A 20,320-nucleotide genomic window follows, 5' to 3' on the forward strand; every position below is an offset into this window, starting at 1 on the left:
CACCTCTTCTTTTGTTCTTCCTTCTTGTTTCTGTTGTTATCACCCTGCCTCCTGCTTCCCCCTCTGTGGAAATCACCAAGGTGAGATTGTGTGTGAATATCAGTACAACATGTTGTATACCCTTGCAGTCCCACGGGATAAATGGTCAAGTCAGCTATTTCTCATGTTCACTTTCTTGAGATTTAGTCGAGCAGATTGGTTTCAGGGTCAGCTTTGCAGTGATGAGGGGAGGGGGGTCAAAAAAATGCCCTGAAGGGAACATGTATGACTACCGTGGTGCTGCAAGTAGGCATTTGACCTGTATTTATCACTTTTACTGGAGGAAAAATACAGCGTATGAGGCGAAAGTTAGTTTTACTTCAATTCAGAATCAATTAGTAGATTTGTTTTCATGTTCTGAATAAGTTAATCATATTACTTTTCTCTGTCATATTCAAGTGTTTATGTTAAACGTGCTTATGTTCAATGGTTTAGAGCAATAAATCCTGGTCATGTTGTTTTGTCAGAAGATGTGCATGGCTGTAATAAAGGTGTGTTGTTCACACAGTGAAATCAGAATGATTAAAAAGACAAATTAAACCATTCTGAAAGTCTGTTTCTTTTCTAGAACAACTGATCAGTCATCTTCATTAAATATTCAGTCTTCATCTTCCGTCAGAATGTCTCCACTTTCTCTTAAGGCTCTTATCCTTGAAGTCGACAATCAACTGTCGGGAATGTCTGAGCTTCTGTGACCATCTGTCTGTTGTCTTTTTGGTGTGTAATGCCCCATCAGTTCTGTCAAACCCTGTCGGGAATCGCCATCAGGTCGACCAGTTTGAGAGATCACTCTAAATGACTGTGAACGCACTCCATAGTCAGTTAATCAACCTCAGCTGTGTTATTTTTTGGTTCATGAAGCCTAAAATATTAATAAAAGCCCAAATGTTCAGAACAACAGAGCTAGAACCATGTTGGATGGTAAAAATCTGAACTAATAATGACCTGACTTTGTACAAACATTGTTTTGTTTCTGTTTTTTACTTTGCTGAATAATTTATAGACTCCTTCTTTGTCTGCACCCCATAGTTGTGTCCTCTTGCCCACACTTACTTTGTGCATCAGAGTTGGCTGCTAGGTATAGGTTGTCTTTGCGGTGTGTTCCAGAGCAATTGTTTTTCACTGCCGACACGAGACAACACAGCACGGGCCCTTTCGTTACTCCCAGTTTTTGTTGTCAGCTTGATGTATAGAGCTCTAATATTCATTTTTTTGGCAAACATGAGATGCTAAAACAAGTTTTATCATATTTCCTGTTTCCATTCGTTATTTCGTGTTGAAAAAAATTTACTGACACATGATATTGATGTAATTCTCTTGAAATGTCAAATCCCGTTCCGAACATCAAATTTCAACTTGTTAATATAAGCATGTTTTTGTGTGCAAACACTGGCGCACGCTTGGCTCTACTATGGTTACTATGGGTACCATTGTTATACTGAACTTTTTCTGTGCTATGAGGGACATTTATTCACATTTTGTGCTTTGATTTTAATTCCTTTTGTATCAAAACAACTACAACAATGGAATGAGCCAAGATGAAATATGTATTACGCTATAGTGTTTCAATTTGACATTGTTATGAGTAAAAAAGTCTGCAGACAAGGGGGTGCTGTCTTTGTTTGATTTAACCAATCAGCAACAAGTTGTTCGGAGCAGCAAAGAAAGTGGCCCTGAGCAATTAGTATCCCTAGTTGGAACATGCAGAGGTACTGAATAGTGCTATTCTGAAACAGTATGCAAGCTCCAAAAGCGAAAAGCATTCTGTTGTGATGTGATTCTACCTAAATGTGTGATATACTTCTTGAATATGCAAGTGTCTTGTTTCATGGACACATTGCTAATGATTAATGATACTTAACAGAACTGTGAAGCAAAACTGCAGACAGTAAAGCTGAAGTGCATAGATGCATCAATTCATGTGAATTGCCTAAACATTCTACATAATTGGTCAAGTGAAGGAATAGAAGATTTGGGCACTATTAATGACAACTTCTACTGTATAGAGAGCCAATTAAGTGTAATTAAAGTATTACAGATTCCAACTAAGATCTTTAGTAGATTGAAGGGATACTACTTCTTCTCACCAAAGGATTTTAAAAATATAATAAGGAATAGTGATTTCTTCCTCATTGAGACACAGTCCATGAGGAAAACATAATAGAAATTGGTTTGCTTCCATATCTAATGCAATGTTACCTTTGGTTAAAATGTTTGTTTTTTTGGTTTTGTTTTGTTTGTTTGTTTTTCAATAAAAGAAAGCCTGCTCAATGCGGCTTTGTTTGAGTGTTTGTTCGAGTACCTGGTAAAGTGGACTGACATTCTCCAAACGCTGCACTTGAATCCACTATGGGATTATTCAACACTGATTCAAACAGCATACTATTAGAGCCATTCAGGTTCAAGGCAGATTATGTAAACACAGTGCCAAGAGATCTTCTATTAACCTGCAATGTCACACAAGGAACCTGTATCTGTGGTCAAAAGCAATTAGGATTCAGAGGTTTAGCAAACACACTAGAGATTCATAGAATCTGTTGAAGTTAATCCATTAAAGACATGAAATTATGATCCACTTTCATTTAGCAAATTACTTCTTTCAAAAGTTAACATACAGTCATGGTAAAAAAACAATTAATTCAATTGAATGACACAATTACCTCATCTTTGATGTTGACTGAAACATGTCTAAATGCTTAAGCATTAAATAGTTTAACTTGGTGGTATATATGTCGTTTTCTTGCAAATATATTCAAGTATGAATATTACCATTCTATTAGTGTTGCAGTGCCAAAGCTAACTGTCCTCCTTGATCTAAACCACCTTAAAAACTGAAATGAATGGTCAGTCATCTGTGGCTCGTTAGCTCAAAATGAATTGCGCCAGATGGTCAACAGTGACATTTGTGATGAAAGCCCAGGCGAATAATAATAGATCCAAATCTAGTGCAAGGGCAACATGAATCGTGTTTTTTTTCTTTTTCACATTCTTCCTTCAATGCCCAACCTTGTGCTACAACCACTGGCATAGCTTGAATCAAAACACGGTTGATTTAAGATTTATGATAGGAGTCTAAAAATCTGAGCACTTCTTCTTCTCTTTGCAAACCCTTTAAGAATAAGCCTCTGCTGTCATGCAAGAATCAGTGTGTAATGTTTTCATCTGTTAGGATCTTCTAGATGCATCTTCCAATAGTGCATTACATCAGTTCTGTGAATACTAAAGCAGCAGTATTGGGAACACATTGCATCTGCATACATATAGGATTTAAGAGTATGTTGTTACCTTCAACAAGATAGGATTAGATAAGGTAAGGAAACTATTCTTTCTCTCTAAGTTTAACTTGTATAACCTTTTTCCCCCCATCTTTTGAACTTTTCTCTGCTTATATATATATATGTGTGTGTGTGTGTGTGTTAAAGCCACTTGGTCAGGTTTATAATTTAAGTCTGAGTAAAGTAGAAATATATCTATGTTCTGAGTTCATCATATCACAGACGAATGTGTTATCAACCAACCTGTCAAACACATGAATGGTTAAAGCGGTCTGCAAGTATGTACAATTATATCTCAAAAGCATGGGGAAATATGCAGTGCTCTATGCTCTGAGATGCTGGGGATATCTCTGATGGAGACCCCTTATTAAAAGGTCTCAGAGCAGCTCGAATGAACAGCACTTCAGGGCAGACAGCAGATTAAATTTTTAACCCACATGAACTGCCAAGACCTGAAATTACCAACACACACTACAGATTTTAGATGTTTTAGTCACCTTTCAGTTCTGCACTTAGTTATCAACATTGCTAAATTGTCCAAGTTACTTTCACACGCGAGCATATCCTAGCTACAGAGGATTTAGCGGACACACATCGGTGTGGTGTGATCATGCCAGCGGAGAGCAAGTCAGTTGGCGTATCCATTAATCCCAGCTATCTCTGGTTAAGGTTGGAAAAAGCATCAGGTAAATAATGAAGCTAGTATTGCCAGTGATCCTGATCTCTCCACCACTGTGGCTCTCCACAAAATTATTCCACAAACCAAACTGCAGTTCTGAGTACTGACTATGCACGGTCCTGAAACCACACTGCCGTGTCGCTCTGCACAACATTAATTCAACCTCTGTAGCTCAGTTACATGCACAAATGATACATAATAAGTGCATTACAAGATGGTTAACACCCTTCAGTCCGCCGAGCACAAATCTGATTGTCTGAGCTGGATGATGCTGAAGCTGATTTCCCAGCAAGTGTTGTGTTAGATCGGCAGTGGTGCCGCATTTCAGCTTCATTCTTAAAATAATTAATTCAGTTTCAATAATAATTTCAGTGTTGTTTCTGCTTGTCGTATAAATCCAAAACCCAGGTGTCGTGTAATTGTGATTTTACACCTGGCGTAAAAATCCTGAACAGAAAATTGACAAAAAACCGCTCAACTCCATAACAGCTCAAAGTCCCTTAACTTGTTTAAAGCATGCATTGTGTAACACGTGTCCATGCAAATCATTCCATTTTCAGGAGACGTGAGGCTCCTTCAGCTGAAGAATGTACATACAGTAACATGTGGAATGTTTCATAGAAATGTGAAATAGCTTGTGAATTCTCAACAGACTGGGTTGGTATAAATATCAAATATACAGTAAATAATCAATTATATTAATCTATACAAAGTGTGAAAATCAGTATGAGAAGTTTTTTTTTTCTATTTTTACAGATGTGTATGTTTTATCTAAAGTTTAACAGTTCTAAAGTGTTTGCTATGCCACACAAGAAATAAGCTTTCTCTCTGATTCTTTGGCCTTTCGGTTTGTGGGAAGTGGGGACATTTTGGCTGGTCCTCACTTTCTGACTCATCCTCAAAAAACTGTGGGTTAAGACTAAAATTACATTTTGCTCAGGGTAAGGGTTAGACATTTGGTTGTAACATTTCAGCATAAGGGTCCTCACAAAAGGTACAATCGTGTGTGTGCACTTGAGTATGTATGTGTGCTGACTGATGGTTTACACAGTAACAATGGTCATTTTATGGATTTTTGTTCAGGTACTCTCATCTTGGTGATCAATCTTCATGCTATAAATGAAAATAACAAAGTACTGTCTAAGCTCACAAAAAGATGTCAAGCTGAGAGCAGCACAGGTCCTGCATGCTGAAAAAGTTGTTGTATCCTGTGGTTACTCTTGTGATAACAATTTTAGATGTTCCTCGTTACAGCTGTAGCAAAGTTCGACTTGGCCTAACTCTGCTGCTTTCAATTCTGCCTCCAATACACAGAAATCATTCAGCCAGATTGACTTCTTTTGTTCTGTAGTGCCTCTCTGATGCTGCATGTTCAATCTAATTCTGTTTTATTTGCTGCCCATCTCAGATCTATCAGGAGCATGTTGTTCTTTCCTCCTGTTGAGGAGGCAGCAGCACAACTCACTTTAATGAAAAGCTAAAGGAAAAATTTCATGACGGAATAAATGTTTTCTGTGCCACTCTGTTGGGTGTCTGGTTAATTGACATGTACAGGTATTCATTACTTTGTCTTATGTGCTACAACCCTGTTGAAGGGTTTTCTCCTTCACTGCATAATTTTACCAATCTCTCAACCTGTTTAACACAGTGCGTCAGTGCATTGATTTGAAGAGGTTAACAGAAGGCATCAAGACAGATCTGTTATATGAAATATTTATATTTCTGATTGTCAGATTGATTCCAATATGAATTGTGTTCTTTTGAGTGAGAGGGGCTTCGACTCGTGACATTTCACATGGTGCTGTCATTTATCCACCAAGTCCAAGTCTAAATCTCTTCAGCTGTCTGCATCTGATGTAAATTTAGACATTTTCTCATGCAAAATTCAGCCTGGGCTTAGTTGAAAGCCTCCAAAAAATGCCATTGAATATTATGAATAATTTAAAGTCATATTGGTGTTATTAGAAGCCAAGCTTGGTTATTTACCACGTGCAGTCAGATGTGGATTGTAATTCTGTGGTACTTGTAAACACATTTACTCTGATTTTTGAAAGAAAAAAAACTTAAAGTGTATATATATATATATATATATATATATATATATATATATATATATATATATATATATATATATACACGTATATTCAACAAGCTGTTCTTAATCATTTATTCTATGCAGCCGCACATGTATCATTGTTTTTTTTTTACACACACGTTTTTCTGGAGTGATGGCATGTAAAAACACAATTGTTTGCCATATTCACTCCGAACTTCTTGCAGGGATTTTACATCTTCATCTCCAGTAGCAGCTCAGCAGGTGGGACATTGTATAAACGTGTCAGCAAATATTCCAGAGCATTTTTGTGTGCTGGTAATTGTCCTCCCTGCTGACCTGTATGCTGCTTTCTGCTTGCTTCCTGCTATAGTTGATACATACAGATAGACACAGTGCTCCTATCAACACAGTCAGTACGGTTACATGTGGGCAATCGGATCGGATTAATGGCTAAATTACAATAAGACTTATTCAAGAGTTATTCAGCTCATGTAACAAGCTTAATCCGACAAGAAATCGAATCGGATCGGGTTACTTGCAATTGAATTAAGACCCCGAGATAACTCGATCCGATTGCCCACTTAACGTGCCTGGAGACGACAGTGGATAGGATCGAGCGTTCTGTGCATGCTCGAGATTTTTTCCCGTGATCATCACCCGAAAGTCGAAGGAGACGATATTACAGTTGTTATCGCCGCCGTCAGAAAGAAACAAAGCGATGGAGAATGCGCCGTTGTGCATCGCGTTTGTGCCATAACCATGTTCATCTCAAATATAGAGGGACGTAGCTTCATCTTGCTCTTCGTTCGCCATCTTTCTCGAATGCCTTAGTTTTGCTGTTGTTGGTGGTGAAGACGCCAACCGGCGTGGCTCTATTAGTGATCGTTGAAATGGGTACAGCGCCACTTATCTACTGCGGTATTGCATGCTTTGTGCCAGTGATTCGATTCATTCACCGCCATGTAACAAAGGATAGTTACCCTTGCTCAGATAAGGAGCATAACCCAACTATAGCTATAATCGGGTTAATCTCATCATGTAAACCCACTGACTGAGGAGCCTCATCTGCTTTTCTCAAGATTTTACAAAGAAAACAGCGATTTCCACAGTGTAATTTCTGCATCAGGTCTTGGGTGTCTGGAGTGCTGTCTCTCCACTGGAGCAACCCACCTGCAGGACCAATGCGCCTGCACATTCTCCTGAACCTCTCCACTAGTTAGGTGTGAAAATGGTTGTTATTTGGCTTTAGGTTTGATGATTTTGTGAGATGCTGTCACTCTGTATCAGGCTCTGTAAAACCATAAGCTAATCATTGTAACAGCAGCTGTAGGAATAAGTGCGCAATAACAGACCCAAATTTGCAAAGAACTGGGAGCCAGTCCAGTATGAGTAACAAAAAAAGCTCATTAGACCACAAAATGGTTTTGTAATCCTGTAGCGTGATACAGGATTTTATCATTGGTTGCAGTTGTTTTATATTTCATCTCAGACTGTTAGAATGAAAGGAAAACTTTATTTACTTCACCTTTATAACATTGTCCATGCCCTTGTCTGGAATGTAACATCTAATCTGTAAGGGCACCGCCTCCCCTACATCAGGAGTGAGGCTACAGTCAGAGTAATGAGAGGGCTGAGTAAATTTTGCCCAGTAGGAGTACTTTTCAGGTTGGGTTTCACTCTGTAGAGCCTCAGACAGTACCAAATCATTCTACATTAGACTTTTCCAATCAGAAATCATTTCCAATTATAAAGAAACGCGATAAACAGAGCTGTAAAAAAAAAAAAGACCATTGATTAACAAAGTACTTTTGTGTTTTACACAGCAGGTGACCGGTACTGTTAATGAGGGGATGGTTCCAGAACGAAGGAGAGGTCAAAGCTATTTTGTCTATGCACAGAAGTCATCATTACCGTGTGTTGATCATGCAGATGTTTGCGGCCCATCTCTCCTTGAAATACATGTTGAGAAGTAACACACAGCAAGGAGCAAAGTTTTCAATATTCCTGATATCACTGTTATAATGATGTTTGACACGTCACTGTGTGATTGAGGCGTCAAATAATATTAAATCAAAGAAGTCAGGGCGACAGCCAGGCGAATGTCACCTCTTATCAGCTGAAAGACAGCTAGCACAGCAAAGCATGAAATCATTTGTCTGATTGTCTGGCAGCAAGGAGAAAGGTTCATCAACAATAACAACAAGCCCTGTGGTCAGTTTTGCATTTCTTTGTAACAATCTCTCATTTTTTCTGACTCACGTCTGCTTGCAGTTCATACCAGTTTCCTATCATGTCAGAGTTTGACAGAAAAAAGAGGTGTCTAGAGTTCAGCTTGGTGTAGGAACTGTAACAAGAATAAATTATTATTTTTCTTTAAACATGAATAATTAGTCTGAAATCTATCATAACTGATGTTAGCTAAATTTGTCCCTGTATATGTGTAATAGTGTTGCATTAAGTTGAACTTGATGGGGACATTCAATCTGATTTTGGTTGCTAAGCTTACAGAAAAACAAGCAACACCAACAACAGTAATGGTTATGAGGTTCATGGGATGAAATCTGCAGCTCAACAATCCTTGTGGGTTTCTGTGCAGCGTCAACACTGACACAACAATGAGGCAGAAACAAGTATTTATTACTGCGTATCTACTACATCTAAATCCAAAACAGAAATGACATTGGTTGGTTGCACAATAATCTACACCAGTTGCAAAGGAACAGTCATATGTGAACATGGCCCTCCCCTGACCAAAGTTCGCTTAAAAGAAGAGATAAATGCCATACAGTGGTAAACATGGCCCTGAACCTACATTTTTCAGATGTGTTCAGGCCATATAAACCTTTTTTTAGTCCCACAGTGGGGAAATTCACTTTGTTGCAGCATCAGATACATCATAGCAGGGAATAGGCAAATGGGAAACAATATATAAAGCCATAAGGCCACTACAGTATATACAAGGAGTATATACAAGATTATAAGCCATACATATGGACAGCAATCTATAGCACAGTGTATGGTATGTACATGAACAGCATGAGCGACAACCGTATGATTTTAGATAAACAGTATATACAACATATATATAAGCAATATGTAAGTGCTGTCGCTGAATGAGTTTGAGTTTAGTAGGAGGGGCTACTGAGAGCAGAACTGATTGTATAGTCTGACTGCGGCTGGAACAAAGGACTTGCGAAACCTTTCCTTCACACACTTAGAGTGAAGGAGCCTATCACTGAAGGAGCTGAGCAGTGAGTGTGGAGCTCGTTCATCCTCAGGGATGAGCATTTTGTTCTCACCCTCTTCACACTGTTATCGTCAAATCCAGAATTTTTCCATAAAATAATAAAATGTCTCATTTTCAACATTTAACAAGTTGTGTATGTTCTTTTGTGAATAGATGATTGGTTTATGAGACATGCCAACTTGATGCTCTGTTTTTTATGTACATTTTACACAGTCCACCTATTTTGGAATTGGGGTAATAGATCCAGGCCATTAATAGGACATCTGTCCCTCAAGGTGAAATTAAATGATCACTTGCACGTGACCAGAATGTAATGTAATGTGAATTAAAGGATTTTATTTGCTGGCCACTGGGACATACCTAAAATGTATTATTTATGGTTTGTAACGTAAAAGCTGTTCAATGTAATAGACGATGCTTAACACCCTCTACATTACAGAGTGATCAAACAACAATGTGTGTTCAAGCAGAGGCTTCACTGGCTGTGCTGCGACAGAGAACATTACAGGTCATCATCCCCACCATCATCAATAACTCAATATGGACTTTTTTACAATGACAAATAACTAAGAACTGTTTGGATTCTTTATGCTGCAATATAATTTTTTTTATCTTTGGAGTAATGAAATGTTATTCATTTTAAGTCAATAGTGTTGGAACCTTGTAATTACTACAAGCTAATTGATGCCACCCACAGGTTCCAGTGTATTTGTTTCCAGCCAAGTTGTCACAGGTCCATTACTTTTATGTCATGCTTGTCTAATTTTCATAGCGGTATAATTTTAAAAATGGTAGGTCATAATTTAAATTTGTTGTTAAAATTTTACTTTAACATAGTCAGCTTAATGACTGTGCTCCAGGTGTTGTCAAATAAGAACTCCATAATGATGACCATATTTATCTTCAACTATTATTTACCAGGAGGAAATGGGAAATTCACATCAATAACTTGAATTGACCATATTATTCCATTCTGATCAATTAATCTTTTGCCTATTGATAAAAAGAAAATAATTCCTCTGTGAAAAACTAAATGTGATCAACTCCTTTGAACAACATTTAATATGTATTTACTTAGGCAGAGACAGAAGGCAAGGCTTGTTGAAATCCTTCTTCACTCCAGTCTATGACGGTAGTGTTTATAGTACTTATAGAGCTTTTGCTAAGAAAAAAATAAAATAAAATTCAGATAAATAGAATGTCCGACTGCACCCATGTCTGGGCAAAGTGGCTCTCAAGAGGCACAGTGCTCAACGGTGCATTGGTTTTACCTGTCAAGAGTCTCATTGTGTCTAGAAAGCAGTGAAGAGGAAAGTGAGAGAAACCAAAAAGGCCAAAGAGGCAGATAGATAGAGCAATAGAAGTTGTATGACAAGTTCAGGTGTTTAACTAAAACCTGGTGGATTAAAATCAGCTCTTCATCCATGATCAGTTTCTGTAAAGATGTTCTCGGGGGAATAGGATACTCAAGCACCTGGGTTACCCATGGAGAATTTGCTCCCCGCTTGTGTCTTACTTGTAGGGCAAATTACACTGTTTCTATCTTTCTAAATGGTTCCTCTTGTGCTTCAGCAAACATAGTTTCACATCACTTCATGTCAAGCTGCTTAAGCTTAATGTCAGTAGTTTCTCCCAGGGACAATTTCAGTGTCTTTTCTCACCAGCTTACTGGCTCATCCAAGAAGTCTGTTTTTGAATCAATTTGTTCAACTACACAGTAGCATGACCCACAGCTTCTGTCTGTAAATCAGCCTTTGCCAACTCCTGGACCTAGACTGCATTGACAAGACTTTTTGTGCCTCGTCTAAGCCGCATAGATATCAGTGGTCAAATTATCTAAATCCTGATGACCCACCAGACCCAGTCATCTTCCCCAGGGCTTCAGCACAGGGTTCCAAAACCTCTGCCTTGAGTTTTTGTAGAAACACTCTCCTTTGAAGAAGCCTGAACTACTGGGGAAGTTGCAGAAAGTGAAAGTTAAAAATGAAATCAATTGTTAATTAAACCAATCTTCCTAAACCACAAATTTGAATCAGTAGATAAAATGGATTTATGACTCAGCCCTACTTACAGGGTAATATTAGGGAAAACAACGAAAACAACAAACAGCTATAAGAAAAGAATTACTATGCTTGTTGGTCCTAAATATTGGCACACTGTATCTACCGTCTTGACTCACTGCTTTTCAGTGAGTCAAGTGATTCAGGCTAGTTCACGAAAATGATCCATATACCTTCAAGACAGTGGAAAGATGTGCCAAGCTTGTTAGGTCCTTCCAAAAAGACCTTAACCAAATATCAATTGATGAGCTCTGATACTTATGTTAACGTGGTATTTCACTTTTTTCCTTTATTACATTTACTAAATACATAACAAAATACAGGTTCAAATTAGCTAAGATGTTATCTATTTACTGGCAATAAGCATCTTGTGGTAACATAATCACCTCACTGCTAATGGTGAGGTCAGCAGTGGGTTCATAGTTTGTTTTGATGCACCAAACTGGCAAAAAGTACAAAGTAATTACAGTTTTAGCTATATAGTGAAAAGTTAATTGAAATGGATTTTAATAGTATTCTTGCTTTCAGAGAAAGCTATATCAGGATGGGGGAAGTTCTCCGAAGACCTGCTGGGATAAGTCTCAGTGGTTTGGATTTGCAATGCAGGGCACATAATTATGTTGCTATTAAGATTCCTATGTTTTATGCAAATTTTAGAAATTTTGCCCCAATAAAGTCAGTATATTTATCTTTAATCATTCCAAAAAAGAAAATTTCGGTGGTCATCAAGTTCTTTTATATAAAAGGATTAAACAAGATTACTTAGCTTAGCTTTGATGCTTTGATCTTGTTGGTGATTCGTTTGTGTTTCTTGGTCCATCTGGACCACTGGGGTGGTTTGGTAGTTTTATCTGCTATTATGCATATCATACGGAACATTACTGTGTCTGGAGTGGTGCTGATTAAGGTGGGGATTGTTATTACCACTGTTACTTAAATTGATTTTTACTTTAATGATCAGGGGGAGCAGCTTAATATCCAATTATCTATATTACCAAATGCAGAGCCTTTAGTCTGTCTTTTTAAATACAGACATTTCTAATACAGCTGAGGTGCAGCGTTTTCTGGCATTTCCTCCTTGCACACACTGAAAAGCATTAGAATCAAAAACTAGTTGATCGAAAGTCATCAATGCCCAGTACAATGTGCCTCAAACTGTTGTACCTGATGTATCTGAAGCTTTATGTCTCTTTGTCAACAATTAAAGTCTTCTATCGGTCTCATCTCTAGGTATGGAGACATGGTACCAAAGACAATTGCTGGAAAGATCTTCGGCTCCATCTGCTCCCTGAGCGGTGTGCTGGTGATCGCTTTGCCCGTCCCCGTCATCGTCTCCAACTTCAGCCGCATTTACCACCAGAACCAGAGGGCAGACAAACGTCGTGCTCAAAAGGTACAAGTCTGTATCTACCCCACCTCTTTTAACAGGGAGTCAAGGGTTATTTGTGAGTTACATAAGTGTGTGTGTTGGGGTGTGTGTGAATCTAGATGCTACCTCACTAATAGGAGATTGTACTTTTGATTTGCAAAAGGTCAAAGTGGTAAAAAATTAAGACATGTTGTTGAGAATGAATGGGAGGATTAAATTTGCTTGCAAATGCTGGGTGGGTGAATACAAATGGTTACGCCTTGAAAATCCTCTGAATATACCCAAATTATTGAAATAATAACCATGGGTTAAACAATAGTGACAAACACTGACAAACAACAGTGGGATTTTTTTCATGAATAGTACAAAAAAGGCATAATACAAGCTTTAATAAAAGGTGATAGTAAAAGGGATTGACCCCAATTAAGAATTGTGCTGTTTGTCCTTCACAAAGAGAGGAAATGTGCTGCCCTTTGGCTAGACATTATTTGAACGTGCTTTTGTACATACAATTCCTTTCTTTCTCTCTCTCAGTCACAGACATACACTTCAGTTCCAAGCACCGAATGTTAGCCAGCCACTCACTGCAGTTCCCCTGTAGGCTTGACCTTTCTGCTGGGCTAGATAAGAGTGCTATTAAGTTAGAGAGCAGCGGCTGATAGCTAATTGAGGAGGGAGAAGTCTGATTTGAATCCACAGAGGTGGGTGGTTTTCTAATGAATACAGTGATCTGAAACCTTTGAAACATAATGGAGTGAGCTCGCTTACAGCTTCATGCGATCCAGTGTGGCTCCTAAGAGGTTCAGTTAAGAGTGAAATATATGTGACCACAGAGCAGAGAAGCAGTAAGGAAAAGATACATGAAAGCACTGATTTTGTCAACTGAGAAATTATCAATAAATGGGCTACTTTTTAGTTTTCCTTTTTTTTTTTTTTTTCAAACGTCGTTTTTACTTATGAGCAGTCTGACTACACCCTCACTTTGGGTTCATTTTGAGAGCGGAGTCAAGCTAGCAGCTCCTCTGAGCAGGGCCAAAAGAGTGAAGTTACTCCTTCTGAAACTAATGTTTTTACTGCAGTCGGAGCAAACACTATATTTTTACACTATAGATTTTTACACCACGTCACTTTTGCATCAAACATTTATTTAATTTTTACTGTTTTCCCAACTGAAGAACATCAATGTTCGTCAAGGTCAATGCATTCACAGTAGCTGCTCATTGTTTCCTTTCACTGATCAGCTAATTCAGACTTGTTGAACAGTTTACAGCTAAGTATTACTTTTGCCAGGATTCAAAACACAGTGTGTTTGTGTGTTTCAGGCTTTTCACTTATTCTTACTGTATTGTCCTTGATATTTTGAGATTAGACCAGTCACAGTTTGTTAGCAGCAGGATACATTGCACATCTAGTGTGAATTAAATGATGTGCAACACAGATGTGCTTCGCGTGAGAAAATAGTGTTAATAGTTTTGAGTAGCTGTTAGCTTAGCTCTCCTTGTCAGGATTCCTCCCAGCAAACTGAGAGGAAACATCTGCGGACACAACCCCACTTCGAAGAACAGAAGGAAAATCTTTACATACTATTTTATTGGGAAAAGATAGAAAAATACTTTTTTTTAAAATCCCATGAAGGAAAACCCTTAATTTATTCTCTTCTTTTTTTTTTACACATGAAAGCCAACTAAGCTGAATGCTGTCAAAGGAAACGGACAGATAATGCTTCTCCAGTTATGTTTCCCATTGATTGACCTTACAACAGTTACTGTTCTGATTGGTGTTATTATCAATATAATAAGTCTTCCTTTGAAACTGTTCCATTTATTATTTCATAAGATATATACAGTGGCCTGTTCAGTGATAAAACAGTGATTTGATATTGATATGTTTATCAGGGCATAAATGACCTGTTGCCTAGCAACAGCTACTCACTGGAACGGACATTATTTTAATTGGTACTTATAAAACAGCAGAGCTGAATGAAGTACAGATAGTGTATATTTGTATGTTTACATTTTTTACAGTTTTCTTAAACAGTTGTATAATAAGAGAGTTGGTGCAGTTGAAGAAAATGCTGTAATATGTACAATTTTGATATTCTTACATACTTTTGACCAACACAGAGAGTGAGCCTGCTGTGTAAACCCCCAATGATGACAAACTTTCTTGAATGTAAAGTAGATTTTGACAAAAATATGGTGAAAGATAACATGAAGCTGCAATAATCTGGCTACATTTTTCAATTGAGCATTTTCAACTGGGGATGTTAATCTGTCCGAACAAGATCAACGTGTGTCTCTCCAGGCTCATGACTCATGTGTCACTCCAGGTCTTACAAGGTTAAAGCCAGGCAAAGTGAGTAACTCTACTCATTTTGTTGCAAAGCAATGCTCTGCTGGAAAACCGTCCCGGTAGCAGAGGACACTAGAGGACACCCTCAGAAGTCTTTTGTCTACTGATCAGAGCTGTTTGGTGGCTTGATTAGAAACTACTCCATATATTAGGTGACTGGTTCTAATGTTACGGCTGATCAATCACTGTCTTGTGTATTTCCCTCTGGTAAGAGTTAAAAAATTAAACAAGAAGAGGGTGAAGTAAATCAGCTTTATATTAACCCTATTCGTCTGTTCTACCACCCTCTATTACAGCATCTCTCCTGGCCTCCCTGTCCTATCTAGTTCTCATTTGTCTTCATTCTTCTTTAACAACACACTGCTCCAGGCTGCCATTACAATTATGTAGTCATATGGGGGTTGTACTTTACAAAAAGGTCTTTTCATGTGCCCATCAATACTTCTCAGTCAGAAAATAGAAAGTAGAGTATCCAAATTGAGTTTAATGATAGTTATTGTCTACTAACTACTGTAGTATGGGTCTGAGTGTATTGTCTATTCTTCAGGTTCATTAACCCACGTAAGAAGCCACAGACACAAACCCCAATACTTATGTTCCTTATCAACCAGTAAGCTGAAATTCAAACTTGCAGAAAACGAAGTTCCTTTTTTAATCGCGCACTACCGGTGGATGTCGAAGCATTAAATGGATTGAGGTCACACCGGTAATGGGACAGCAAAGTCAAGTGGAGCCACACAGTGACATGGCAGGTTGTTAATCAGGAAAAAAAATAATGACAAAAAGACCCGAGACAAGAGGGCAAAACAAGAAAATAAGGGCAAGAAAAGAAAAACAGAATTACGTCCAAAAAAACTTTTTTAAAAAAGAATATGGAGAAAGCAAAAAGAAAGTCTGATGAGGACAGGTTGGATTGGAGTAAGAGATGGAAAAGAAGAGAAAAAAGTAGAAAAGGAAAAAAAAAATTTTGTTTCAGGTCTTGTCAGAGGTTGACATCTCGAGTCCTTTTTCTTTTCTGTCCTGCTGTTGTGAGAGCTTACAAAATAGGCTTGATTTGTGCAGTCAGCCAAGACCACAGATGAAGTAAAATCACCACAGAGTGCTTAAAAGGCTTACACTGAACAAACTGAAAGTGAAAAAAAATGTTCTCCAGCAATGAAAATGAAATACGCCCTCATCACCTTTTAGAGGCTCTAAGAGGAAATGGGTGAACTTTTGAAAGAACTCTGCTCTTTTCTAAATCATTAGTTGGGGAAAAAACTACAAACAATACTTTTTAAAGTTAGAATCAACTTTTTAGACCATAAAACACTCAGTGTATTCTAAATCTACTAATAATGAATCACAAATTAATGCAAAACTGAAAGAATAAAGGTAGATAAGATCATTCTTCATGTAGAACTGGGCTCATTCTGAAAAATCTTACACCAACATTTTTTATCGTAATAACAATGATAATAAAAAGAGGGAGAAGACGAGAAAGGAGAATAAGAACCAGAACATCAGTATCCCAGTGAATTTTTTTTACTTTTTCAACATATTTGGATGAGCAATACAACTTTTCTTGTTTTATTCATTAGCAAACACATTGTATGAAGAATATCACGGTCAGCTCAGGAAGCTGTAACAGATGTTAAATGTATCTAGAGATAGTACTTCGATATGATTGTCTGGTTTGAAGATAAAAGCTTTCCACCAACTTTGCCTAAGCAAAGATCTGACAATGTTGTGGACGAGACTGTGTCCGTTTAACAGCAGCTACTACACAACTGCAGCAACGTTCGGTTAGTAGCAACCACTACTGGTGATCCAACGGATGATCATTAGAAAATTAAGTTTCCTTATTGTCATATAATCAAATGCAAACTTTTAAAAGATCTATGCTACTAAAAAGTACACCATATGTAAGCAAAGCGTGACATCTAATAGACCATAGGTGGGATACACCTCCACTGTCACCAGAAAACATTGGTGTGCACACTGACCTGGATGACACATTGCTTCATTATAGTCACTGTAGTCCACTGTAGTTTATTTTGAGTTGTGCTATTCTTTTGCTGAAACCTGTTCAAACCAACTCAGTATTTGCTCCTAAAACATTTACTTGAAAGTGGAAGTTCCCAGCCTTTTAGGGAAATTACTTTTTGATTATAATTTTGTGACTGAATTATGTTCTAGAGTAAGAATGTTCCTTGGATTTTTAGTTTTTGTTCCTCACGGTCAGTAGCTGTATTTCCATGGACACTTTTAATCAGATGAATAGTCCAATCAGATAAAGAATGTATCACATAAACATCTCAATCACTTCAGACTGATCTAATATGGCTCTATCAGATGTAATTCTAATTAGATTGAGAGGGATGGCATAAACCTTGATAATCTGATCAACAATAATCTTTCATCGCATTCTCAAACCACATGGGGATGTAGTGACATGATAAGTAGAAGGGTAGAAATAGAATTGGTCTTGGACAGGTACTTTTTTTGGTTGAAAACCTTAGAAGAAATAAACACAGAGAGGCATAAAGGAGTTGTACAGGTCCACTTACACTCTACATCTACTTATAGGGAAGTAGAACTATGTGCTGCTGAATTTTGAATTACATTTGGAACAGTTTTCCTTCTTCTTTTGTTAAATTTTTGCAAAATAAACTTATCTGATCTCTTTATTTTGTTTCCCTGTTAATGTTTTCTGCCTCACTCAAGATATATTTCGCCATGTAAACATAGCTACTGAGAGGGGTGATGTTAACCTTGTTAGGGTTTGTGGATTTTCTGTTTGAGTTTGTGATTTTTGTTTTGAATTTTCCAGAGTTTTGATTTGATTTAGATTTTTTACTTTTTGTCCCTAATGTTTGGAGTTATTGGTCTTCATATTCTTGTTTATTCTTTACTCTGTTTAGTTTCTTGACGTTTTCGTATTGTACTCTGTAACCTTTGCTTTGCTTTGGTTTTGTTGCTGTTCTTGCTTTTGTTCTATATTTATCTGAAATCTTAGTTTTGTCATGCCTCAGTTCTGTTCTTGTGTTTATCTTTTAGTCCTGATGTTGGTTGGGTTTCTTATTTATTCTGTGTTTCCCATACAGTTGTCCTCAGTCCCCCCTTTTTGGTTTCCTCAACTCTTCCATACACACCTGTCTATAGTTTATCAGTCTCAGCTGCTTTCAATTGTCTCATTAGTTTTTCCTCAGTCTCTGTCAGGTCTTTGTTGGAGCCATTCCGGGTTGTCTCGGTCTTTGTTTTTTCAAAGTTTAGTTTTCGGGTTCCCAGAAAATTCCCAGAAAATTTAACAAACCTTTTGAAAATCTAATTATCAGATTAGACAAGGTGCCTTTTTTCCATCACTTTTTTTGTAGGGACATAAAGCAAAATAGCATTTTACATTACCAAAGAAAAAGAAAACATCTGGTAAAATAAGCCTTCTAGTCCATGTGAAAGTATAACATAAATTAGTAACTGCAGAATTAAAAACTTCTAAAAGTTTAAATGGTTAGCAAAAAGTAGCTTTGTACAAGTGTGCATCTTCTAATTTATTAGTCTTATCACTGAAAGATAAAAACTGTTTTTCAGATATAGAGTGAACTAAGCTATGAAGATCCACTTTCAAGCTTCAACCTTTTATAGACTTTGAGATACAAAGGCCCATTGTACCTGCCGTTGAGAATGTGGCTTCATTAGGAGAGACAGAAAGCTTGAAAAATATTTTGCAGGTTATGATGTCTCAAAATATAGTGGAGAAAACTAAACGTTTCCTTCTTTTGTTCTATTTTCTGCACATTACTGAACAAGCCCACTTTTCACTATTCTTTGGGACGTGTAAACGCATATCATATCAGATCTCTTTTTTTCAGTGACCATAATCCATAATGATTACCTCTTCAGCTGGAGACAGAATGGACACAAGTTATCATAACTTCAATCATTATTTTAAGCTCCTCAAAAGCAGCCTGACTTGTGAGGGGTAAGGTCTGCAATTCAGTTAGAGGCATACATTTTGGTTCTCTGTTAAGCAATAAATCATATTTACTGCTGGGATAACTATATTGATCCTTCTGTGACACCCCCATCAACTATTTGGGGACTTGATTTTTTATTTTTATTTTTTATTTTTTTTATTCGGAATAACTGAACTTTCTTCAGATGTTCAGAATAAATTGGTGGCTGTTTGGGCTCAGCAGACCTTCAGGAAAGGCTGGATGCTCAGCAGAATGTCAGTGCAACAAACTACTGAGCTTTTGATCAGTAAGAAGACCAGGCAGCACAAGCAGTGACTACACTTGCAAATTTCTACACTTGCAAATTTCACTTTTCCACTAATTAAAGAAAGAAAGAAGCGGCCAATGGTCCTCACTTCAGTTTCACAAACACAACACATTGCCATGATTATTACATCTCAGAATTTAGCATTCTTCACACCTTCAGGGGTATCTGGAGTCTGACTGACAATTTTGAAACATCCAAACTAATTCCATTGCTTTTTATTCATGTCTGGGAAGCTGATATTGCTCCGTGTAGCTCCTGTTTCTTGAAATGCATTTATCGGGGAAGGAGAGAACGACAGGACAAGGTTAAAGAAATCACTCACCTTGGGTCCACAAGCAGCTGGACCAGTGGTTTACAGGCATCCTAATATCCTCCTCACTTTAGGAAATACCCAGTGCAATTTCTCTTTCATTTCCTGTCTGTCCTCTTTGCTTTGTACTGTCATCGCATCTATAGTTTGAAGGAGTTTTATCTTTTGGCCTCACAGATTGAAATTGTATGTGTGAAAATTTAAACACAAGTCAGATTTTTCTCACATCCTGTCAAGAATAAAATGTGAATGTTGGCAAGCTGGCTCTGAAATCGAGCTCATTTTAAATTCAGCAGTCAAGCGCATTGTCATAAATTCCAGAGTTTTTCTCAGGCTAAAATAGAGCTATAGGAGTAAACCAGCAATTGGTGATGCATCTCAGTCAAATTCATATTTGCAGCTGTACTTGACTTTATTTTGCATTCACATTTTCCCTAGTTTCAGCATAGGTCTAGTTCTTTCATAGCATTTTTTTTCTAGTGCGTTAATGTCAAATCTAGCTAGTTTAAAAGGAGAAATCCTGTAACTGATGTTCTTCCTTCTTTATTTTGATCCTCATTCATTTGAGCTTGCTTGTCTTATCCCTGGTCTTCTGTTCAACATAAAACTCAAATAAAAAAACAAATTAAAATGTAAAATTCTATGTGGACTGAATGGAGATGGCAGAGAG

At 37.5% G+C, this 20,320-nt stretch overlaps 1 protein-coding gene across 1 annotated transcript in view; it reads left to right on the forward strand.

The window, feature by feature from the left end:
* The window catches only part of LOC140303152 (A-type voltage-gated potassium channel KCND3-like), a 90,121-nt gene that overhangs the window by 53,651 nt on the left and 16,150 nt on the right, over positions 1–20,320 (forward strand). The window contains exon 3 of the mRNA XM_072381788.1: positions 12,587–12,749. Coding sequence (XP_072237889.1) covers positions 12,587–12,749 — 163 coding nt within the window. The remainder of the gene's footprint in view (positions 1–12,586; positions 12,750–20,320) is intronic.

Source organism: Leuresthes tenuis, unplaced genomic scaffold (genome assembly GCF_036924035.1).
Source record: "Leuresthes tenuis unplaced genomic scaffold, fLeuTen1.0.hap1 SCAF_3, whole genome shotgun sequence".
NCBI lineage: Eukaryota > Metazoa > Chordata > Actinopteri > Atheriniformes > Atherinopsidae > Leuresthes > Leuresthes tenuis.